The 25920-nt window shown below is 37.4% G+C and overlaps 1 protein-coding gene across 3 annotated transcripts in view; it reads left to right on the top strand.

The window, feature by feature from the left end:
* The window catches only part of BRWD1 (bromodomain and WD repeat domain containing 1), a 111932-nt gene that overhangs the window by 46471 nt on the left and 39541 nt on the right, over positions 1-25920 (top strand). Inside the window, exons 16-22 of one of the 3 annotated variants that reach the window (XM_027587775.1) lie at positions 1724-1852; positions 2281-2506; positions 8436-8621; positions 10681-10864; positions 14526-14619; positions 18396-18500; positions 24551-24645. In XM_027587775.1, the coding sequence (XP_027443576.1) occupies positions 1724-1852; positions 2281-2506; positions 8436-8621; positions 10681-10864; positions 14526-14619; positions 18396-18500; positions 24551-24645 (1019 nt within the window). Of the gene's footprint in view, positions 1-1723; positions 1853-2280; positions 2507-8435; positions 8622-10680; positions 10865-14525; positions 14620-18368; positions 18501-24550; positions 24646-25920 lie in introns of all 3 variants that reach the window. The other 2 variants (XM_027587774.1, XM_027587776.1) reach the window with 2 other exon arrangements.

The following is a 25920-nucleotide window of genomic DNA, read 5'->3' as shown; positions in this document are numbered from 1 at the left end:
GGGAGAAATCTCAAGCAGACTCTCTGCTGAGTGCGGAGCCTGATGCGGGGCTCAATCTCATGACCCTGAGATTGTGACCTGAGCCAAAATCAAGAGTTGGATGCTCAGCTGACTGAGCCACCCAGGCGCTCCTAGACTGAGTTCTTAACCTTTACTGCTCAGCTGAGAGGCTCCCAATTTTCTGTTAGACAGATTACATAGGGTTATAAATTACTAACATTACAGTATTTCATTAAATACATCATAATTTTCAATGTGACATGGAATTGTTCTCCAAGCACAGTTGCAGATTGCATTTTGTCGGGAATCATTGTGGAGGACTCTTCAAACTGCAGGTAGAAACCTAAGTGGCTTGCTATATGAGTGCCTACTCAGGAAAATTTCCTTCTCTCCAGGTACCTTAGCAGCACTTTTGGTGCACTTAGGTCCACGTGTATGACAGGAGGGGAGCTGCTACCATCTTTGACTTGCCAGCCAAGGGCCTGGCCCCCGCCTCTGCTTTACTTGGACTGGAGGTTCTAGGCCTGGGGTGCAAAGTGGTTCCAGGGCATGGGTCGGGCTGTAGTGGAGATGGCTCTTCAAAGGACTGTGTGGGTGAATCTGTGTTCCTATGTTTCAACAAGAAATTGGAAGAAAGATATTTATACGGATAATTCCTTTTTATGTTATTAGAGAATACAAATTTATATACATATTATGTGTACACATAATAGGGCAGTGCCTTAAATATCCCAGTAACTTAATTTTTAAGTTTGTTAATCAGCACCCACTTGTTTGTGGTATATAGTAGTGAAGTGTTGCTTTCCAAGCAGATATTTCGGCATGGTGTGAGTTTGTTTTGGCAGTTAGTGAGTGGAGGATTCATTTTCCAGCACTGATCAAACTTGCCCTAAAGTTTAGTTATTAGAAAGTTACAGGGTCAGACAACAAATACGCATAGCTTTAAGCTGTTAATGAAACAACTCATTGATAAATTGGTAGTGCTAAACTAATATAATTTCAGTTGAAGAGCAAGAATAAAGTTGAAAAGCACTCTAAGGCAACATTCATGATATAATTGGAGTGTCCTTATTGAAATTTGCGGTAGTTTGCAATAAGGTAGATGCAGGCATTTCTGTGCGCACCTATGTGACTTGGTAGCATTCCACTTTTGCGTGGTGGTCAGTCATCTTCGTGGAAAGCTTAAATTCTAGAAAAGTACTGATTTTAGTTCGTGAATACCAGACTTTGTTGATCTTTAATCATTTATCTTGTGGGTTGTTAGTCAATAGCCTTTTGCTATACATTAAAACAAAAGTTTATGAAATTGTTTGTCATTCACTTCTAAGAAGTAAAGGAAGCCTTTACTTTGGATTGACTTATGATCTTTCATTCTATGATTCTGAGAACTCATTCTTAGAATACCTTTCAAGATTTTTTTCTAGGCTAGTGGTATCTGAAATGAATTTTATTTTCTGAAAATATGTGCTTAATGCAGAATTTGTTTTTAAATATTTTCTTTCAGAAGTGATATATTTGGGGGTGCCTGCGTGCCTCAGTTGGTTAAGCGTCTGACTCTTGATCTCAGCTCAGGTCTAGATCTCAGGGTCATGAGATCAAGCCCCTCACTGAACTCATTGAAAAAAAAAAGTGATATTTATAGCAGGCAATTGACATGAAAACAGTTGATAAAGCAAAAGCACTCGTGTAGAATTGGCTATAACTTTTTCCCTCTGTTTCCTAGATTGAAGGGCAAGGACATGGAGCGGTCTTTGACTGTAAGTTTTCACAGGATGGACAGCATTTTGCCTGTACAGATTCTCATGGACACCTTCTGATATTTGGTTTTGGATGCAGCAAGCCATATGAAAAGGTCTTTTTTTTTTTTTTTGGTAGCATTTTAACCACTTTTAAAAAATTTTAATTCCAGTGTAGTTAACATACAGTAGCTTCAGGTGTACAATATAGAGATTCAATAATTCTGTATATTACTCAGTGCTCATCAAAATAAGTGTACTCTTAATCCCATTCATCTATTTTACCCATCTCCCTGCCCACCTCCCCTCTGGTAACCATCTATTCTCTATTTTAAGAGTCTGTTTTTTGGTTTGTCTTGAAAAGGTCATTCTTAATAGTTTTTTACAGTAGTAAAGTAAGTAGTTGTGAAGGGTGTTTTGGAAATAGGTGTATTGATTTGGTTTCCTTGTTTTTTTTTTTTTCAAATTATAAATAACTTTAATATTTGTATTCTTTAACATGTATAAACCTCAAAATGTCAATCTGTAAACTTCTTTTTTTCAGATTCCTGATCAGATGTTCTTCCATACTGACTATCGACCACTGATTAGGGATTCTAATAATTATGTCTTAGATGAGCAAACTCAGCAAGCTCCTCACCTTATGCCTCCACCATTCTTGGTAGATGTAGATGGAAATCCTCATCCAACTAAGTATCAGAGATTAGTACCAGGTCGAGAAAATTCTGCAGATGAACACTTGGTTCCACAGCTAGGCTATGTGGCAACAAGTAAGTGCGGTCTTTTTTTTTTTTTTTCTTTCACTTTTTATATGAAAAATGTAAAAAATGATATGCAGAACTCACATACTTTTAGATTTACCAGTTAATAGTTTGTAATACTTGTTTTATCATTCTATTTCTAGATACATGTAATTGTTTTTAACCATTTGAGAGATAAGTTCTCAACCACATGTTCATTTATCCCTAAATACTTCAGTATGTGTTTTCTAAGAACAAAGGTATTCTTTTATGTAGCCATAAACAATTATCAAAAGTAGGACATTTAACACTGATGTAATACTGTTATTAAGTCTATGGTCTAATAAAATTTTGTCTGTTATTCTGATGTCTGTTAAAACTTTTATTGTTCTACTCTGATGTGGATCTTAGTTTGGGACTGCACATTAAATTTAGCTGTTCTTGGTGAAGTTCAGGTTGTGCTTTTTTTTTTTTTTTAAGTTTTATTTATTTTTAAGTAATCTCTACACCTAGTGTGGGGCTCAAACTCATGACCCCAAGATGAAGAATCACATGCTCTTCCGACTGAGCCAGCGAGGCACCCCCTGGTTGTACATTTTTTGATAGAATACAGTATAAATGATGATGGAGTGTTCCTGGAGCATCATGTCAGGGTGCTTATGATTGTGCTTTGTCCAAATACTGGTGACGTTTTCTTTGAAAACTTGGTTAAGGTGGTGCCTGCCAAGTTTTCCACTACAAAGTTATTTTTCTCTTAGTAAGAAATTTGTGGGGAGATATGATGTAAATAACCTGTTCCTTACCAAACTTTACCTATAAGTTTTAGTATCCATTGATGATTTTTGCCTGAATCAGTTGTTCTAAAGGTTGCAAAATGGTTGTTTTCTAACTTTATGGTCATTGCATCTGCATTTTATTAGTCTGCCTTTTATATGTTTATGTAGTTCCTTAAGTTTTAATATGGACTTAAGGGTTGTTATATAGTGGCTTATAATCCATAATGGTCATTATTTTGTTGCTTATGTTATTTTTAGATTTGAGTGTGAGAATCTCTTCAGGCTGCGTGTTCCCTTTCCTGAGTCCCTTGAACACTTCCTTAACTTTCTGGCGCAAGATGTTTGAGGTCCCGTCTTGTACTTTGCCTGGCCTAGTCAAGGGCAGAATTTTTGTTTTGTTCTGTTTTTTTGTATTTGTTACCAGCAGTGTAGTGTTTCTCCATACAGATGTTATTAAGCAAAGAAAAAAATGCTTCTTTTTGTTTGGATGAGGTTTGTTTTACTAAAAGTTTAATCACCAATTATCACTGTATGTTTACTGTTTCAAGTGTTTATTTTTTATTACTTTAATTGAAGTATAGTACATACAACAAAATTCACCAATTTTAAGTGTACAAGTCAAATGAGTTTGGCAAATGTTAAACAATCAGGTAACTGCTACCACAAGCAAGGCATAGAATGTTTCCAGTGCCCTCAAAAGTTCTGTTGGGCTTCTTAAATTAATTAATTTTTATTTAAATTCAGTTCATTAACATATAATGTATTATTAGTTTCAGAGATAGAGGTCAGTGATTCATCAGTCTTACATATAACACTCAGTGCTCTTTACATCACGTGCCCTCCTTAATGTCCATCACTCAGGTACCTCCCCCCTCCCCCACCCCCAGCAACCCTCAGTTTGTTTCCTATGATTTAGAGTCCCTTATGGTTTGTCTCCCTCTCTGATTTCATCTTGTTTTATTTTTCCCTCTCTTCCCCTATGACCCTCTGTTTTGTTTCTTAAATTCCATATGTGAGTGAGATCATATGATAATTGTCTTTCTCTGACTTCTTTAGCTTAGCATAATACCCTCTAGCTCCATCCATGTCCTTGCAAATGGCAAGATTTCGTATTTTTTTTTGTTGTTGTTGTTGGCTGCATAATACTCCATTTTGTGTGTGTGTGTGTGTGTGTGTGTACACCACATCATCTTTATCCATTCATCTGTTGATGGACATCTGGGCTGTTTCCATAGTTTGGCTATTGTGGACATTGCTGCTATAAACATTGGGGTGCAGGGTCTTTTGGGCCTTTTTGGAATCTTCTCCTGGTCTATGCATACTTCCCAATTCTAAAACTCAGAACAGTTAAAATGTGTTTAAGGCAATGAAGAATACCATGACTCTTTATCCTTTAACAGTATTGATTTCCATTTTGTCACTTCTATTTTGTCTTTTTGAGGAATTTTGTATAAATGGGATTGTACAATACTAAATCTTCTGTGTCTGGCTTCTTAGCATGGTGCTTTTGAGATTCATTTTTGTTGCACAGATCAGTTGTTTGTTCCTGTTTGTTGATAGTGTACCATGGTATGTGTATACCCTCATTTATTCATTAACAATTGGGGGACAGTTGGCTTTTTTCCATTTTGGGGTTATTATAAGGCATGCTGAAATATCAGATTACAATGTGGGCTTATCTTATGTCCTTTGGTTCTATAGTTTTGCTTTATGAATTTTAAAGTTCTGTTATTAGGTGCAGACACATTTCAGATTGTTCTCTGGGTGAATTCTTTTATCATCATGAATTGTTCCTTTTTTCCTTGGTAGTATTTCTTCTTTTGAAGACTTTTTCTTTGTTTCATGTTAATATGCTAATCCAGCCAATTTTGATGAGTATTGTCATGGTGTATCTTTTCAGGTTTTACAACCAGTTTGTGTCTTTATATTAAAAATGGATTTCGTGCAGGCACCAATCCAATCTGACAACCCGTCTATTAATTGGAAAATGTGGACCATTTACATTTAAATAAAATTATTAGAATTGTCAGGGTAAATTCTCTACCATTTTGCTATTTTTTTCTCTTTATCCTTTCTGTTCTTTGTGCCTTTTCTTTTTTTCCTGCCTTGTTTGAAAATGATTACCTTTTAGTATTTCATATTGTCTCCACTAATGTCTTAACTAACAATACCTGTTCATCTTATTTATTTCTAATGTTTATTTCTCATGGTTCTAAAGGTAGGACAGGAATTGTCTGTGTGGTTTGCAGACCTGTGGTTTTATCTTTGACCTTTTTTATGGGGTCTTTAAGGTCACAACTATTTTCATAATAATATGGAAATATTATTTTCCTTTTTTTTTTTTTAAAGATTTTATTTATTTGACAGAGAGAGACACAGTGAGAGAGGGAACACAAGCAGGGGGAGTGGGAGAGGGAGAAGCAGGCTTCCCGCGGAGCAGGGAGCCCGATGTGGAGCTCAATCCCGGGATCCTGGGATCATGACCTGAGCCGAAGGCAGACGCTTAACGACTGAGCCACCCAGGCGCCCCGTTACTTTTTTTAATAGTGTTGACAGTTGCCCTGATGACACAGAAGCAATGGTGGGTAAAGCTTCTGACACACCACCACTAAGAGTCATTGTATTCTTTATTGCCTTAAACACACATTTTTAACTGTTCTGAGTTTTAGAATTAGAAGTATGCGTAAAACAGTTCTGTATATTCTGAAGTTTTTGTGTTCTGGCTGGTGGGAACATGGACTATTTCCGGGTCTGTGAGAACTCTGGGAATTTTTGGGGTATTGCCTTTTCATGTTCCCTCCCCCCAGTACGGTAGAGTTTTACCCAGTGTGTGCATATATAATTATTTTGTCAAATAATCAGTTCAACCTCAGTGTATATCTCTGAGCTTTCTTTGCAATTCAGTCTTCTCTGATGTTCAGCCCTGCATATTTTAGTCTTCACCTCTGCTCCCAGGCTCTGACCTCTGTCTCCTCAACTTACTGAGACCTCTGGATGCTCTTTGGGTTTCCTCTCCTTGTTCTGCAGCCTGGAAGCTGCCTCCAGGCTGTTACCTGGACCAATCAAAGGGCTAGACTCCATTGTTGATTTTCTCTCAGGGATCGCAGTCCCGTGTATCTCTTGTCCAGTGTCTGAAAACTGGGGTTTTTTATATATATATATATACATGTATATACATATATATGTGTGTGTATGTACATATATATATGTGTGTGTGTGTTTTTCCCAGGGTTTTAGTAGTTTATGGTGGGAGGGCAGTTCCTGTAGCACTTAGCACTTTCTAAAGATTCCATTTATTTGAGAGAGAGCACAAGCAGAGGGGAGCGGCAGGCAGAGGGAGCAAGGAGCCCCACACGGGGCTCAATCCCAGGATTCTGGGATCATGACCTGAGCCTAAGGCAGACACTTAACTGAGCCACCCAGGCGCCCCTCTTTCATTTTATTTTTAAGATTTTATTTGGGGGGGGGGGGAGAGAGCGAGCGCGCCTGTGCACGAGTGGGGCGGGTGGGAGAGGGAGAAGCAGACTTCCCACTGAGCAGGAAGCCTGATCCCAGAATCCTGAGATCATGACCTGAGCCAGAGGCAGATACTTAACCAACTGAACTACCCAGTATAGAACCCTACTTTAATATTTCAGTATTTGAATAGCATTATGCCAATTAGAAACAGTTACCGTTCTGATATTTGCCGCATCCCATTTAAGTGTTCTGTGCTGTGAATGAAAAGTTCCATATAGACCTTGGGTTTTTGCAGAGACGGGGAGAGGACTAGAAGTCTCCTTTTCTACTGTTTTCCCTTTGGTTCCAAGCTGTAGTCTTAGGAATCTTTTGTTATTCCCAGTTCTAATTAAAACCTTTTTAACATTTTAGGTTAGGGCTCCACTTTTTGCTTTCTTAGCTCATTATTTGAAAATAAAAAAAAAAATTTAGTGATTTTAAGATAGTCTCAGCTATGACATTTAGTTCTTGTAAGTTCTTCATTGATTTGCATGGTAAAATGGAGATGTTATCAGTGAGATATAAGGGAATTTAACTCAGATAGTAGGATGCAAATATTTTTTCTCCTGAAATAGTACATGACATTTTTTAGTTTCTGGATCTGTTACTATGGAGGCTAGGTTATATTTTTGCATTATTTTTTCTAATACCCTATTCATTTCAATGTGTGGGGGTTTTTACAAGTTGCTGGGTGCTTGGTCTGTGTTATATGTTATGTTCGAAGAAGATGCATTTTATGTGGGACAATATGTAAGGAATTGTTTGCATGAAAAAGTTAGTGTTTAGATAATTTTCCAGACCCCACAACCATCTAACACTTTTTATCCATTAATATTAACTAAACCTGTGATTTCAAAAATAAAGAAGCAAAGGCACTTTTAAAAAATCTGATTTTTGTACTTGAAGAGAAGCATACCTAAGAGATAGAGTAACTTAAGCTTAGTGGGAGAGGCATGTGTAGCTATCTCCCTCAGCGGCACCTGCTCTCAGAACACTTGGGCTGGGAGAGCTTTAGTTTGTTGAAGCGTATTACTCTTTCTTTTTTAGTTTTTAAGAGAGTAGAGGAGAAATGCCACTGCTTTTCTCTACATCAGAAATCCTACATTGTTGCTCTGGTCTTGTCAGAGACCTTGGGAAATAAGAGTTTAATGAAATCTATCTTATGTGAGGCAAGGGGAGTGTTAGTGTGAAACAGCAAAATAAAGCTTCCACTGAAACTTCCACAGGTTTCCATGTGCTCACCTCAGGGGTTTCAGAGGCTCTCTTGAGGTTTTTGTGGTGTTTGGTATAAAGGAAGGGTTTCATTTGTTTTGAATCTTTTCTCTGATCCAGTTAGTTATGAATATATAGGATATTTTTAATTCTTATTTTTTTAAAAATTTTTTTAACGCTTTTATTTATTTATTAGAGAGAGAGTTCATGCGGGTGCATGAGCAGAGGGAGAGGGAGAAGCAGGCTACCTGCTGAGCTGGGAACCTGATGTGGGCCTCGATTCCAGGACCCCGGGATCAGGACCTGAGCCAAAGGCGGATGCTCAACTGACTGAGCCACCCGGGTGCCTCAATTGCTTATTTTTTTTAAAAGAAATCTGATAACTGCTAATATAATTTTAATTGTGGTCTTCTGAAAGTTTGTTTTTCTGTTCATGTTTATTATGATTTTGTGTTATGGTTGTGAATTTACAGGTGATGGAGAGGTGATTGAACAAATTATAAGCCTACAAACCAATGATAGTGGTGAACGAAGCCCAGAATCCAGTGTTCTTGATGGAATGATAAGACAGTTGCAGCAGCAGCAGGATCAGAGAATGGGAGCAGATCAGGATACTATTCCAAGTGGACTTCCAAGTGGAGAAGAAACACCCCGAAGAGGTAAAATATATGAGAAATAATTTTGTCTTCTTACGGCTGAAATTGAAGAGTAAATGAAGTCATTTTCAGGTACATGCAGTGTGAAAAATTTTAAGTATATTTTATAACTTTAGTAGTCTGAGAGTAACTTCATTAGGTGTGAAGTTGATGTACTAGCAAATGGACATTTGATTTTCAAGTACTTTGAAAGGCTGTGAAAACCTTTTTTGCTCTAAAATGAGAGTATTTACAGAATTGTATTGAGTAAAGAACAAAGTGTTTTGTGTTTTTTTAAGGGAAACTACAGTTCTAGGTTTCCCTTTAAACATTTTTAATTAAAAAAAATTAGTTGGGTAGAGCATAAAATGTTTCTTACAGAACCAGAAGGCTTGAAGTGAATTTTCGGGGTGAGGTTTTTGATCCTGGAGTATAGTGTTAGTTACTTTTTAGGAGTGAGAGTACTGGAGGGGAGCAGACAGTGGTTATGCAAATGGAAACTTGCTGGGAAAGATACATGCCTGTGGAAGATGAGAGAAGCCTCACGTGCCACAGAGGTCATCCCTGCCATGTCACACCTGCTCAGGGTACTCGGCCACTAATTTCAGTACCTTTCCTTGCCGAATGTTTCCACTTGTCTACAGAAAAGAAAAAGCAAATTCTCCCAATAGACAGGTTAAGTATTTTGGGCAGGAATACTGCAAGTTGATGCTGTGTTCTTCTCTGCCTTGCTTTTTCCCCTTGACACAGTGTATTCTAGGAATTACTTCATATCCACTCACAGCACTTGCTCATCCTTTTTTATAGCTTCATAGTACTCCACTCTGTGGAATAACTGTTCTTTGTAATTAATCTGTTTATGACCATTTGAGTTATTTCTCAGACTTGCTATTTACGAAGTGGTGTGATCAGTAACTTGTGCATATGTTTTCTTCACATTGTTGGAGAATAATACTATAACTTGGGCAGTTAAATTTAGAATTTATTGTTGGTTCTCAATTCAAAACATGTTTCTTAAGTATCAGTATATTTTAATATAAATATTTGGATTGATAGGGGCCTTTAAGGGGTGCCTGTGTGGCTCAGATGGTTAAGCATCCCAACTCTTGATATCAGCTCAGGTCTTGGATCTCCGGGTTGTGAGTTCAAGCCCCGTGTTGGGCTCCATGTTGGATGTGGAGCCTACTTAAAAAAAAAAAAAAAAAACAACAAAATAAGGTCATATAATGTTCTCTTCAGTAGATGAAGTGTGGTGCAATGCAAGTTGGTTCACATTTGATTGGTAAACAGAGTGCTGTACGTAGAAGAACGCAGGGGTTGTGTTCAGTCATGTGGATTTTGCCCTGGCCCAGGAGAGCTGGCAGAGTTGGAGTAAAATTTTATAGGCTCCTGCAGGCAAGGATATAGCTCCCAGTTTCTCTGTTGCATTAATAGCAGGAGGCCCTTCATACAGTATTTTAAGAAAACAAGCACTTTATCTTTATCTAGGACACCGTTGTTCTCCATCCTTCATCCTGCTGACTTCCGCTCATGGGGGGTTGTCCTGCCTCCTCTGCCTATCTGATCAACTCTGCACAGGCTTGGGGCTCACTGTTGTCTGCGATGCCCTGTCCACTCTCTCAGCTCCAATTCAAGGGCTGTCAGCATTTTCCCAATCTGCATTTTGTGAAGTTTTAATATCCACTCTGGCGGCTTGCCTACCTGAGTGGCTCAGATTATCTCTTAAAGTCAGAGGTAATGTTGGTGTTCGAGCTCTTGTTATGAAGCCACCACAGTTTGAGGAGTGTTTTTTTTTTTTTTCAAAAAGATGTGTTTTTAGTGTACAGTTTTGAAGAAGGCAAAGCCTTTAGGATGGCAAATAAAGCATTATAGTAGAAAAATCTGTACATTAAAAGATTTGGGAAGTCTAGTAAAAATAGAAGTTGATGTTCTGTATTTTGATAGTTACATTATGATTTTTTTTTACAAAGTTTTTTGGATTTGTATTTTTGGTTTGTATCTTATTAGGACTGTATATGCCTATTATGTGTTAAATGCATATTAGATTGAAATTTGGGAATCAATTTTGACAATTTTCCTGCAGGTTTTAGAAGACTGAGCTTAGACATCCAGTCCCCTCCAAATATTGGTCTGCGTCGTAGCGGACAGGTAGAAGGTGTTCGTCAGATGCATCAGAATGCTCCTCGTAGTCAGATTGCTACAGAACGTGACCTGCAGGCTTGGAAACGAAGAGTGGTTGTACCAGAGGTACCACTAGGCATATTTAGGTTTGTTTTAGGATATCTATTAATATTTCTTTTTACAGAAATATATCTATATGGTTATTTACATGTTTTTTACTCCATTAGTGGTATAAATAATCATATAAATATATTTTAGTAATGGGTCGGAATCTGTTCTAATTGTGGTAGGAAAATGTCGAAATTGTTTTTACTGTGGTAAATTTTTTCCTAACCATTCCTGTTCCATCTTTACAAATACCCGCTTTTCTCCCTTCAGTGTTATTTTGAAATAAATCCCAGGTGTATCGTTTTGTTCATAAATATGTCTAATTCTAAAAGATAAGGAATTGTCTTTAATATTACCACAGTGCCATTATCAGTACCTTAAAAAAATAATTGCTCCGTAGAACTAAATGTCCGGTCAGTGTTTAAATTTCCAATTGTTTTCAGTTTTTTGCAAGACTGTTTCTTCAGTGGTGTAATTTTGTCAAAAGGCACGTAATATATATTCTCTTTCCGTGACGCCGGCAGGCATTGGTGCTCACTGGCTAGGTTCATTAACTCATTAGGGGCCATAAAACAGCGATCGCTCAACTCTGTGAAGTTTTCATTTGTTACAGTGGGTACTTCTAAAAAAGAAATTTATCCAAATGTACTATTTGATTATCTAGTGGTAAAGTTCATATAAAGAAGACAAGATAGATGCTTCTTTTGCTTTATTTACCTTCAAAATGAAGATTTACTCCCACCCCCAGTAATGACCAGTTTGTGTTCTCCACTGTATAAATCACACTGCTGTGATTTAGCTTATTTCTAATATCCTTATTAAGTTTTTCTATCTCTGGCCAGGAGGAGCCTCTTCAAGGTACCTCCTGAGTCCTTTTGAAATGACGGTAGGATCCTTCTGTGGTGCCCCTGCTATCAGGCATGACAAAGTGTTACAGGTTCGTCTTATAAATTTCTCATCCTGGATGTAGTATCATTCTTGAAGTAGCCTGATTTTCTTGTAGTGGGAAATATTTTATAAGTATAGTCTGGGCAGTAGGGTCTTTCTTGCTGCTGAGGTGTTGTTACCTGCTGATATTTGAGTTAATGAAATGGAGGTAGCAAATGTTGCTTTTCACTGATAATCTGAAATGTTCAGTATTCTGTTATGTCTCATAATAACTAATACTTTGAAGATTATTTTGTAAAGGTATGTCCATGTGTTTAGGCAGAAGAGTTTCAGTGATTGGTGGAAGAATGTAGTACTTACATATTGTATGGTGAATTTAAGAATGTTTACAGATACACAATAAAATAATGAAAAGCCAAATCTGGTACTGGGATGAGAAATACAGAAAATCACCGTCATGTATGTACTATGCTATAATTAAGCCTTAAAATTGTGTCTGAGTTGCATAGTCATCAGAACCAAAAGCGTCATTTTGGGATACTTTTTGTTGTCAAAAACAAGGGAAGTAAACAAGTATCAAGAGTGAAAGATCTGAAGAATACTTCCTTAAACAGGCATATATTATTTCTCTTAACATGGAAGACTGGAAATAGTTTTAGGCTGGAATCATGGTTCCCCGGTTAATCAGGGACTCAGGCTCCTCTGTTTCTGATCTCCATCTTGGAGTATGGCTTCGAGGCTTAAAGTCACCTCAAAGTCCAGCATAGCTGGACTTTATACAGTAGCCATCAATACCTGCATTTGTGATGGAGGTGGAAATTTAGGCCAGAAAAAGGAAGAGAGACAGAGGCAAAAAGGACATTTCTTGTTGAGAGACTTCATTTAAGCAGCCTTAATGGTCGCACATGACATTTTCTATTCATAACTCATTGATGAGAATGTTGTTGTATGGCCATATTTAGCTACAGAGGAGGCTAGGTGATAGTTTGTATTTAGAGCAGCAAACAGCCTAGATAAAACTGAGATTCTGTTTCAAAGGAAGAAAAGGAGAATGGAGTTTTTGTATCAACTAGCTGTCTGCTATAATAAAATTTTCCCAAAGAAGAGCGTAGCTTATTGTAGTGCTGTATTCTAAAATACATGTGAGATTTTGTAAGGGAGATGCTGAGTGATCTAGTAATGGTCAGTACTCTTGATGACAGTCCTTCTAGTGGGAGCAATAGGAATTTTACCTGTTTTCTTAGTGTGGCATTTGATGAGGATCAAGAGAAAATTAAAGTTTTGTTTTCCAACTATAAAAGTAGTATGTGTCCATTGTGAAAAACTTAGGTAGTAGATGAAAGTGTGAGACAATCAGTCAATGACCCTAATGTGCTGAATGATGAGCAAATAGTATTGCTTCCCATTAGACACAGTGCTGGTTGGGGCTGGATTCCAGGCATGTAGTTTGTCTTAATTCAGTAATGGTAGAAACTCTCTTCATTCTGTTCATGCTAATTCTATGATCTTTATCTTTTTTCTTAACTGACCATCTCATTTAGCCATGAAATTACACAGAGTTGAAGATGATACTCATGAAGGCCTACAATGTTCCTTTGCTTTATTATTGAGAATGAAGTGTATGTAGTGTTTCATTTTCAAAACAGAGGGACACATACAGCTATGGAGTAGAAATTCCATTTGGCTGCGAGTGAAAAACCTCATATAGTTCCTTAGATACACACAAAATTGGTGACACAGACCACTTGTGAAGGGCTGAGTCTGATTTAGAGCTGCCCTGTAGATAACAGTGTTGCTCATCTCCAGTGGGCTGGAGATGTACCTTGAGGAAAATGCAATTTCTGTGAAATCAGTTTTTACCTTAGGGCATTTGTGCATATTCTCTTTCTGAGCATCTGCTTGTATCTTGGATTATCGCCAATATGTCAGTTTTGAAACTGGCCCAAGTGGGGTTTTAAAGTGAACACAAACACAAAGACATGTTTTCAACAGTGTTCAAATTAGAGAAAAAGGACATTCAGTCACTTGAATTCCCTAACCATGGAGAAGGAAAAAGAGCTTCAGTACTTTCCTCATGGTGGAAGGTCCCTTGTTTTGAAATTGGTCACAGTAACAATCCTTTGTTATCATGTGAGTTGAGAGAGGGGGGTGATTAGAAGTACTAGTACACTGCTATTCTGATTTTCTACAAATTATAAAACATGCAGTTTGAATAAATTTGGAGGAGGATTCTGCTTTTCTTTAGGGAAAGGAATTGCAGTCTTAGAAAATTCATAGGGAGATTTTGAGTAGCTAATATGAAAAGTCCTGTTTGAGTTGGCTGTACTGGGTCAGTGAAAATATAAACAATTATTTCTGTATTAAATATGAAACATAGGGGGTGCCTGGGTGGCTCAGTCCGTTAAGCATCTGCCTTCGGCTCAGGTCATGATCCCAGGGTCCTGGGATCGAGCCCCGCATTGGGCTCCCTCATCCTCCAGGAGCCTGCTTCTCCCTCTCCCTTTGCCTACTGCCTCCTGCTTGCTCCCCCTGCTTGTGCTCTCTCTCTCTGTCAAATAAATAAAGTCTTTAAAAAAAGAAAAAAAGAAACATAGGACCTCCTAACTGCCTCTGAGATTATATTTATATTAAATTTCTAACATAAAGTATAGCTTGGTTTGTTTTATTATAACTTTAAAATTTTTCTGTATTAATTTAAAAAGTATATAACCTTATGATGCCCAAAATCATAATGATTTTTTTTTCCTCTTCATATCCTTTACTTTATCCATCAGTTCACTAACCAATATAACTGGATACTTACATTTGTAGGAAGTTGGAAGACTTCAGAATAGAGAAAGGTGAAGAGGAAAGAAATCTTTATATAATAGGAAGGAAAAGGAAGACTCTCCAGCTCACACAAAAGGTAACCTAAAATCTGTTTTCTTAGGAATAACTAGAAATTAAACTGAATTTGTACTTTTTTTTTTTTTATCAGTGAGAATATTAGTAACTTTTGCCTGAAGTAGGATATTTCTTGCTCAAGGTCTTCTGTTTGGGATTTAAAATAGTAGACATAAGGTTGTACAGCTGTTAGGAAAGAGTAGTCTTAAACTTGAGGGAAGGACATAGCCTAATACCTAACAGTGCTAAAGGATTCTAGAAAACTCCTGTCTGATGACCACTCAGGTTAAGAACTGGAACATTACAAGCCCATTGCACACATTTCAGGTCCATTCCCACTCCTTGACTGCCACAGCTAGCCAACCATTTGATGTCTAAAACTGCTGGTTAGCTTTGTCTATTTCTGAAGTTTATCCAGATGATGCATTTAAAAAAAAAAAAAAAAAATCTTAGATGGTACAATGATTTGTGACCCTCCAAAGCTCATTGTCCCAAAGAAAATCTCATTCCTTAGTATTTAGTTTCTCTTTTGATTTTCATGAGCATCACATGAGCAGCATTAACATTGATTCATGGAAGATGCCCAATGTTGGCAAGATCAGTGCTATAGAACTTTGTTGGAAAGTGCTTGTGTTTCCAGGACTTGCTCTCAGTTGACCACTCAGTCTTGAAGGCATGTCATGACAGATGGCCTGTGCATGCCTGGCTGCCATGACATGCTTTGTCGTTTCAGCTTGATGCTTGATAATTTTGTATATGACCTGGGCTTTGAGAATGAAGTAAAAATAGTGTTTAACTTAAAAGTGATTTAACTCATTATGTCAGGTATGAAAAGAAAAAACATGTTGACTGAGTGAATATCTTTGGCCTGAGTTAGGATGTTTTCTCATGAAAAAAATTTGAAAGTTAAATTCACTAAAATAATTTTTAAGAAACTAATACATTTTTTCAGTTTTACTTTTGCTGGAAGAATAAGTTTTGGAAGATTTTTAAAAAATTTGATTACATTGCTGTTCCTTATGTATTCATAGTTTTCTAATTTGGATATATTACTTGATCTAGTCTATGCAATTAAGTTATATTAAAATTCAAGGAATAGTTATAAAGTTAAATGTGAAGTGCTTTAATCTCTAACTGAAAAATTATGATTCTTAATCCTGTATTGAGTAAAAAGTCTAAGCTTTATACTTAACCATCTTATGTACAAAGCCCAGTTATATACAGTACATAAACACTGACCACATAGGTCTGTGGCATTACATTTTGTGGGGGAACAAATTAGGAAAAAGTTCAGTTTCCTGTAGGGTAGTGATGTTGTAAAAATGTCAAGAAACGCTAATCTAAGTGGAATTCTGCAGTATGCAATCTTTTGTATCTGGCTTAGTCATTTGGCTAGATGAGATTTATCTGTGTTGCGGTGAGTAGGTGAAGTCCATCTGTTTTCATTGCTGTATAGTATTCCCTTGATGAACATGCTGCTGCTACTTAAGTGTGTTCTTGAAGGACATTTGGGTTGTTTTCATGTTTGACTGTTAGTCGTAATTTTCCTTTCAACATTTTGGATATGTCTCTTGGTATCTCTGTGGGTGTTTCTTTTAAGTATATGCCTTGGAGTGAAATTTTTGGATTATAGGATATGCGTATATTCCACTTGGTAGTTTATGCCCCGTGCCATTTCAGAATGATTGCTCTTCTACCTGTAATAGGTGTGAAAATTTCATTATGTTTGTAGATTTCTCTCTTTCTACTTGTTTTTCTTTAATGGTTTGTAGCTATATTATTTGTTATGTACACATTTAGAATTTCCTTTTTCCCTACTGAATTGAACCTTTTCTCAGTATTTTCACCCCTTATTTCTAGTAATGTTTTATTCTCAAAATTCTTTATACAGCTATGCTAGCTTTCCTTTGGCTCGTGTTGCAGAGTATATGTTTCCCTCCTCCTGACACTGCAGTTACGTGTATATTAGACTTTTACTGCTGATTCCCTTTTGTTAGGCTGCTATCTGCTTTTCTGAATTTTTTTTTGGACCTCTGTTTCACTTTGTTAGTTCTGTTTAGCTGTGTGTAATCTGGTGTTAAACCCATTGTGTTCTTAGTTTTAGTTACTGTATTTCTCAGTTCAGAATTTTTATTTAGTCCTTTATTAGGGCTTCCAGTTTTCTGCTAAAGTTCTCATTATTTTAATTTCTTAAAAATCCGTGTCTGATAATTTCATTATTTTAATATCTTGTTCCCCTGTCTGTTTCCATTGCTTGATTTTTTTTCTCATTTTTTACCATCACATTTTCTTTGTTACCTGTGGTTTTGACTGAATGTTAAATGTTAGAGATAATTGGAAGCCTAGGATGATATTTTTTCCCCTGGAGAAGTTTTACGTTTGCTTCTGGTAAGCTGCTAGGGCCACTTCAAGCCTGTATTGCCTTAATCCAAACAAGGTTGGGGCTATAGTTCCTTTGGATTACTGTTCATCTGTAGTTTACTGATAGGACTAGGCAGTGCCCTTTGATCGAATAGCCAAAGCCTAGAGTGTTCTCCCACATAGGAGGCTCTGAATTGCAATTTTTTTGTTAGCCTAACTGGTTTAATCTGTCAGTGTTTTGCTTACCCATTCAACCTGTCAACTTCCTCTTCCAGAGTGAAATTCTAGGTTTTTCTTTTGTTTGCACTCTTTCCTATCTTGGGCCTACAGTTCTTTATAGGTTTTATTAGGAAGATGCCCTCACACTTATTTTTAAAAAAATATATTTTGAGATATTTTCTTGGTCCACCTGTGTTCACAAATTTCAGTCATGAAACTCATTAATAGGAGTTTTTGTTTTAACAAAAATCAGTACTGACAAATTAAGGAAAGTGCAATTCATTTTAAAAGCAGCCAGTGGCATACTGAAATGATAAGATAGATACCAGTGATTATCACACAGAAGGCACTGATGTGAAAATTAATTTGTATATCAGCTCAAGGAATATGTGCTTTCATTGAGTGATTTCACATACAACTTGGGTGTTTGAGGAATAGCAGGCTCCCTCCACCCTTTAAAAAAAAAAATGCAGCCGGGTGCTTGGGTGGCTCAGTCGTTGAGCGTCTGCCTTTGGCTCAGGTCATGGTCCCGGGATCCTGTGATCCAGCCCCGCATCGGGCTCCCTGCTCTGCGGGGGGCCTGCTTCTCCCTCTCCCACTCCCCCTGCTTTGTTCCCTCTCTTGCTGTGTGTCTCTCTCTGTCAAATAAATAAAAAATCGTTTAAAAACAATGCAGTATATTATATTTGGATGCTTTTTAAAGATTAGTTATTTTGTTTTGATAAAATATATTTTAAAAATTCAAGTGGAGCTGAAAAGTACTGAAAACAAATCTAAAAATTTAAAACCTGGAAATAAGTGGGGTTAATATTTGAGGATTATTTTAGATATTTCTCTCTACCTCTGTTCCTTAATGTTGGTGACAGCATCATAATATACGAATATATACTTTCACTTCTAAGATATATATTCTAAGGGGTATCTCTTTTGGGTTGGTTGTTACATTATTAATGGCTAAACAGTTAACTTACAATTTAGTTTGGAAAATGCTGACTAATGTGCCTCATTTACCATGTCTTCTAAGTACCTTAAAAGTAAAAATGCCAAGTTTAATTTATGTGTGTGTCTATTTGAACTGTTACTATTTTTTATTTTTGCCTTAAATTCCTTTTGGAATTTGAAAGAATGCCCATCTTGCTGACGCTTGTACTTATTTGGGTGTTGATTTTTGTCTGCATGTTTATGTTTCAGTCTGACTCGGTGGTTTTGCTGTCACAGTCTAGGCAGAGGACATGCAGGCGCAAATACCCAAATTATGGTAGAAGAAATCTTGGCCGGCTTGAGTTATCTTCTGGAAATGAATCTTCAAGCTCTATGAGACATGTGAGTCTTGTAACTTTAAGTTATATAAAATAATGTTCAGTAACTTGTCTTGATTCTTCCCTTTGAATCTGCCAAGAGACTAGGTTGAATTTTTAGCAGCTTTGTTGAGACACTTATCATACAAGTGTATAATCCAGTAGCTCTAGTATATTAACAGAATTGTGCCATCATCACTACTATTTAACTTCAAAATATTTTCATTGCCTCTAAAACGAAATCTTAGACTCATTTGCAGTTACTTCCCAGCCCACCTCACTCAGCTCCTGGTAACCACTTTCTGTCTCTGTGGGTTGATTGGCCTGTTCTGGGCATTTTATATAAATGGAATCATACAATATGATTTTGTGACTGGCTTTTCTCCCTTAGCCTAATGTTTCCAAGGTTGATCCATGTGTAACATGTATCCATAGTTGTTTTTGGGTCTAAGGAATAATGCAGCTTACTAACAGGTTTTTGATTGAACATAAGGTATCATTTCATTTGGGTATCTATCTAGGAGTTCATTTGCTGGGTTATGTGGAAACTTTATGATTTAATCTTTTGAGGAATTGCTAAAAGGTTTTCCAAAGCAGCCGTACTATTTTATATTCCCATCAGTAATGTGTGAGGATTCCAGTTTCACCCCGTCCTTATCAGCACTTGGCATTGTCTGTACTTTTGATTTTAGCCATCCTAGTGGGTGTGAAGGGGTAGTTCACTGGTTTTGATTTGCATTTCCCTAATGATTAATGATGTGAAACGTGTGCTTATTTCCTGTCTGTCCTTGGGGAAAAGTCTGTGCAAATCTGTTGCCCATTTTTCAGTTTGGTTGTCTTTTTTTATTGCTTTGAAAGTTCTTTATTCTGGATGTGAGTCCTTTGCAGTTACAGGACGTGCATGTATTTTTTCCCATTCAGGGCGCTGGTGTTTCACTTCTTTGATGGTTTGTTTCCTTTGAAGCACAAAAGTTTAATGAAGTTTGATGAAATCCAGTTGATTTTTTTTTTTTTTTAACTTAGTTGCTTGTGCTTTTGCTGTCATATCTAAACCTTTCTCTAACCCCTTTGCTTGACTTTGAATAATCACATGGAATTACGGGTCTTCATTTTGATTTTTGGGGGGAAGCCAGTATTTTTTTTTTTTTTTTTTTAAGATTTTATTTATTTATTTGAGAGAGAGAGAATGAGAGAGAGCACGAGAGAAGAGGGTCAGAGGGAGAAGGAGACTCCCTTCTGAGCAGGGAGCCCAATGTGGGACTCGATCCAGGGACTCCAGGATCATGACCTGAGCCGAAGGCAGTCGCTTAACCAACTGAGCCACCCAGGCGCACAAAGCCAGTATTTTTGTAAAGAGTCTTTGAAATTTAATAATAGAATGTTATTATTTTCTAATCGGTAATGTTTTGAGGTTTGAAATGTTTCATATGGATGGACAAACAATTCATTTAATTCTGTTACAAAGCATTAAAGTAGTAGTTCAGCATAGGGTTTGAGATTAAATCCAAATTCTTCCACTACGACAAGTTGTTTAACCTTTTTGTGCCTCTGGCCAGATCTATAAAAGCAGTCAGTGGTAACATATGTTCCTCAGAGATGTGAGAACTTACTTGATTGTGAAGTATTTAAAACAGTGCCTAATATCCAATAATGCTAGCTGCTATTATCACCAGCCTATTAAGCTGATTTTGTTTTATGTAATGAGACTGTTTTTACATTATTTTCTTATTTATAAAAGTGAATTGAGCATGTTTTAACCCTTTCTTAACAGTTTTGGGTAATTATGGTAAACATTCCCACCTGTCCTCACTGGTTTCTGGTTTATGCTTACTGTGTTTTCCTTCATACGTGTGTATTTTATTGTTTCTCCTTTTGTACACAAGGTAGAGCATACTATAGATGCTCTTTTGGCCTTGACTTTTTTCACTTAAAATATTCTTGAACCCACTCCTTATCAGTTCTTCTTCCCCGTGGTTTTTTAAGAGTTGCATCACATGTAATTGTAGGCTTGTAATAGTTTATTTAACCACTCTCTTACTTATGGGCATTTAGGACATTTCCAGTGCTTTTGTCATAAATAGTGTCACAATGAATAATCTTTTTGTCTTTGTATGTAGTTTTGTCCTGTTGGAGATGTAATTTGGGAGTACGTTCCTGGGAATGGGATGCTGGGTCCAAAGATAGATTCCTATGAGTTGTATGAGATAGTGATAAAAAATTCCTGCTGAAGGAGGGTTCCAACCTGGCGTTCCTACTAGTGGTGCCTGGGAATGCCTGTTTCCCTACCTGTTAGCCAACAGATTGTGTTATACTTGATAATTTTTGCCAATTTAATGGGTGAGAGATGGTGTCTTAGTATAGTTTTATTTGTATGTTTTGGCTGTTCTTTTAGTGTTGTAAAATATATATAACATAAAATTTATCATTTTAACTTTTTCTGCATACAGTTCATTGGCATTAACTACATCTACAGTGTGTGCAGCCATCACCACTGTATGTTTCTAACACTCTCATCATCCCAGACACTCTGTACTCATTGAACACTGACTCTCTATTTCCCTTCTCCATCCCTGCTAGCCTTTCTTCTTCTTTCTGTCTCTCTATAAATTTGCCTATTCTAGGGACTCCTGTCAGTGGAATCATGCAGTATTTGTCCTTTTGTCTTTGGTTTATTACACAGAATAGTTTTATTTTGATTTTTTCATACTACGTGTGAAGTTGTTGAACATCTCTTCATATATTTAGAGTGTTTTTTTAATAATCTTTATGCACTATGTATTTATGTCTTTTGGTCATTTCTCTGTCATGTTTTTGGCCTCTCCCCTCTACTCCGCCTTAATTTTTATCTTTTTTGGGGGGAGGGGGACGGGGCAGAGGGAGAGAGTGAATCTTAAGCAGGCTCCTTGCCCATCGTGGAGCCTGATGTGGGGCTTGATCTCACAACCCTGAGATCATGACCTGAGCCGAAATCAAGAGTCGGACGCTTAACCAGCTGAGCCACCCAAACACACCCCCCTGCCTTTTTTAAAAGTTCTTAATAACTAGGGATTAATCTGTAGTTTGTAAGGTGCTGGGTGTTTTTTGCCATTATGGCCCCTAAGTTGTTATTACTTGGTGTAGATAAAGGCTTCTGATTTCAGTAGATTTAATTTTTTACACATCCTGCTGTGTTCCTGAATTGTCGTGTTAATTTTATCATTGAATTCTCTGAGGTTTTTCAGGTATCTTCTCCTTTGTACAGATAGTTTTACCCCTAATTTTTGTACCTCTCATTGATGTCTCTTATCTAATTGCATTGCTCAATTCTTCCAGCACAGTGCTGAATAGTAGTGGAGATAGTGGTCCGTATTCCTGTTGGTAGACACATGTCTACCACTTTCACATCAAGATGCTTTATTTTAGGTATCTACAGTATACATATATATTTTATTTTGCTAAGGGAATATCAGCTAATGCTTATTTTCTTATGTTCTTTTTGAAATACCAGGATTGATTATAGATTTTTTTCCTTTTTAAATCGTCACTGGTATGAATCTTACAATTTTTGTCTTTAAATCTGTTAATTTGGTGTGTTTTTAAGTAATGGGGAACTTTTTAAATTAAGGCAAACAGATAATTTGGAATATTAAATCCACTTGACCTTTTAAAATAAATCATAATTTTGGGACACCTGGGTGGCTCAGTCGTTAAGCATCTGCCTTCAGTTGAGGTCATGATCCCGGGGTCCTAGGATGAGTCCCACTTCTTGCTCTGTGGGGAGCCTGCTTCTCCCTCTGCCTGACACTCCCCCTGCTTGTACTCTCTCTCTCTCTCTCTGACAAATAAAATCTTAAAAAAATTTTTTTAAAAATCATAATTTTGTGTTTTGGTGTAGTTGGGTTTACTTCCATCGATACTCATTCACCTGTGTTGTTGCAGTGAGGTGAGGGGAAGTGGCTCTTGTGGCTGGGTGGAGATGGGGTGTGTGTGTGTGTGTGTGTGTGTGTGTGTGTGTGTGTGTGTGTGTGTGTGTGTGTGTGTGTGTGTGTGTGTGTGGCAGCAGGATAGAGTTTGTGGCATTGTGTATATGCATGTTGGTTGCATTCCATTTTGGTTTGGAAAATACTGATGGTAGAAAAAGTTTAAGGGCTTTCTAGTTAGCCGGATTTTTGATTCCAGTTCCTGCACTTTCTGTCCTGTGACCCCAGGCATGTTACTTTACTTTTCTTAGCCTTGGGTGTCCCTATAGATGAAGAGCTAGTAATATACAGGTAGGAACCTGGGAGACAGTACAGTACTCATAGGGTGGATCCAAGTTTTGTGGGGTTGAAGCTTGTGTAATTTTAGAGTTTTCTTCTTCTTCTTCTTTTTTTTTTTTTAAGAAAAGTAACTCAGAGTTTCAAGCAGATACATGCTACCTTGATAGGCAAGTTAAATCAGAAGTCTGTGAAACTTAGTGTTGTTAATTTTAATTCTGCCTCTGTTAACAGAAGTGTTTGGAGAGTTGGGGTAAGACATATGTGACATTTCATAGAGTGTATGGTTTCTAGGTAGTAGCTTTGAAGAATTTGTTTTTATTACTGTGAGTTAAAAAAATGTCCATTTGAGCGTGAGAAGCACACTCCTGTTTAGTAGTTCTGTTGTGCTAGGCCTAGAATCTGTACTCGTGGAATAGTGTTGGGCTCACATTTTGAGAAACAGTTTGTAGAGTATGTTGACTTTACATTTTGCCTATTCAAATGAAGTAAACAAAAGTAGATTTTTTTTAAAGGATTTTATTTATCTATTAGAGAGATTGAGAGCACAGAGGGAGACTTGAGAGGGAGAAGCAGACTCTCCCGTTAAGCAGAGAGCCTGATGCGAGACTCAGTCCCAGGACCCTGAGATCATGACCTGAGCCGAAGGCAGATGCTTAACTGACTGAGCCACCCAGATGCCCCCAAAAGTAGATGTTAACTTGAGATTTTGTCTTTAGAGTTTTGGATCTCATTGACATTTTCATTATCCATTATCAAAACTCCTAACGTAAATGCTGTTACAGGAAAAGGTCCTGTCTCAGTTTAAAAGTACCTGCCTGGGATCCATGGCCAGAACTTAAAGTGGATTGCAACTGTTAGTGCTGTGGGACTCAAAAAGTTGTTTGTTCTATTCTCTCCCCTTTATTGACTTAAAAAAAATTTTTTTTTGGTATATGGTCAAGTAGTGTTTGACAAAGGAGCAAAGACAACTCAATGGAGAAAACATAGTTTTTTCAACAAATGGTGTTGGAACGACTGGATATCCACATGTAAAAAAAAAAAAATCTAGAGAGAGACTTCTCACAAAGATTAACTCAAAATGGATCATAAAGTTAATATAAAATGCAAAACTGAAATTTCCAGAAGATAGCAAACAATAAAATGTAGTGGACCTTGGGCAGTGACTTTATAGATCAAATACCAAAAGCACGATCCATTAAAGAAAAACGTGACAAGCTAGACTTCATTGAAATTAAAATCTGCTCTGGGAAAGATGTTAAGAAAATGAAAGGCAAGCCTATTGACTGGGAGAAAATATTTGTAGAGCTCCTATCTGATAAAGGGCTTGTATTTAAAACATACCATGAATTCTTAAAACACATTCATAAGAAAACAAAAAATCCAATTTAAGAATCAGCAAAATGTCTGACACCTCATCAGAGAGTATCTATAGATCATACAGAAGGATGCGCACCATCAGTCACAGGGGATGAAAGTAGAACGACGAGATCCCATTGCATACCTGTCACAATGGGCTAAGTCCAGCAGTACACTGAGAACATTTACATTGGCTTTTTATGAACTTCACTCAGAGAAGGGCCGGCTGTACTAACAGTAGTAGCGTTAAGTCTTAGACTCTGGTGCCTTGTGCCTTGATAAGAAAAAGATCTAGTAAAGACATTTACCTTGTGTTTTCTTAAGTCCACTTAATTCTGTTTCTTGCCCGATGGCCTAAGGTGATTAGGACGAAGTCCAGTTTTTCTTGACTTGTGTTATTTAATCTCCAAGATCAGGATTTTTATTTTATCTACCCACCCCCCTACTCTCCACCCCCCACCCCCCACCCCCTGGCCAATAGGAGACTTCCTGTGATCAAAGTGAAGGCTCTTGTTCTTCTGAAGAAGAAGAGTGGAGGAGTGATCGAAGAAGTGAGAGTGACAGCGAGAGTTCAAGGTACCTTCTTTACCTTGTTCCATCTTTTCCACAGATTAGTCATAGGCTTGGATGCAGTGGGACGCGGGTAGCATTCAAGATGTGAGAGCTCACGTCTGTGGGACAACTGACTGTTTAGTACATTTAAAAGCAGGAGAAAACCGGATTAACAGCTAGTTCTATAGAAAATATTTTGGGTATTTTTTACTGTAAACATTTGAGCCAGCAGGACGTAGGGTGTGTGTACTCAAAATACCAGTCTGGTCTTGGGCTGCATTTATAAAGAGTAGTATCCAAAGTATATGTGGTAAGACCATCGTTCTCTTTATTATTAGTTAATGCATGTGTTGACCTTTTGCTTAGTTTTGGTATCCAGATTTCATGGGACCAGGATGTTAACATCTGTTCCTCCTCTTGGTAAAGAAATGTCAACTTCTCCTTTGGCAGACGCTCAAGCCAGAAATCTGGACCTCTTTCTCTTTTCACGAACACATCCATCACCACATCTAGGAAGGTGCCACTTCCAAATACGACTCAAAGTATCTTCTGTTTCCATTGGTCCTGTGCTTGTCTAAACCACCATACTGTACTCCCTGTATCCTTTCTTGACTTCTTTTATTCCATTATGATTAGGAGCTGGAGTGATTTTTAGAACACCTGTCTTTTTTTTCTATAAATTCATTTTTAATTATGAAATAGACATAATAAAATTTACTCTCTTAACCATTGTTAACTGTATGTTTCAGTAGTGTTAAGTACATTCATATTGTCTTGCACCCAGTCTCCGGAGCTCGATGCAAAACTGAAACTGTATACTCATTAAACAGTGATTCTCCACTTCATGCCCCCAGTCCCCTGGCATCCACTGTTCTGCTTTCTCTCTCTATAATTATTGTCTTTTAATTCAACTTTTCTTGAGTTTTATTATACAAAGCAGGTGCTCTTAAAATTTTTCTAAATAGCTCTTTTTATTACAAACAGCTCTTAGACACGTGTTAGTGTGAGTGTGTTTATTGAGCCCGAGAGGTATGTGGTTGGCCGGTGACGGCCCAGTAGAGCCCTTTGTCATCCTTTTCTGTATTTGCTGAAGCTAGTCATGGGCAGGGGGCTCGTTTTCTGGATCTAGTTTTTTGCTTGATTCTGCTGCTGCTCTGGGGTGGGCTAGGACCAGTTCCTCTCATGTACCTTCTGTCGTGTCCGGGAAGGGTCCCCCTCTTGGCAAGAAGTTCTGACCACTTACAGCTTTCTATTTGTTGTGGCTTTGTTTTCCTTGGGCTTCTCGGTCTGTTCACAGAT

Source organism: Zalophus californianus, chromosome 1 (assembly GCF_009762305.2).
Source record: "Zalophus californianus isolate mZalCal1 chromosome 1, mZalCal1.pri.v2, whole genome shotgun sequence".
Lineage (NCBI taxonomy): Eukaryota > Metazoa > Chordata > Mammalia > Carnivora > Otariidae > Zalophus > Zalophus californianus.
The sequence above is the reverse complement of the archived record's forward strand: the minus strand, read 5'-3'. Positions and strand labels throughout refer to the sequence as shown.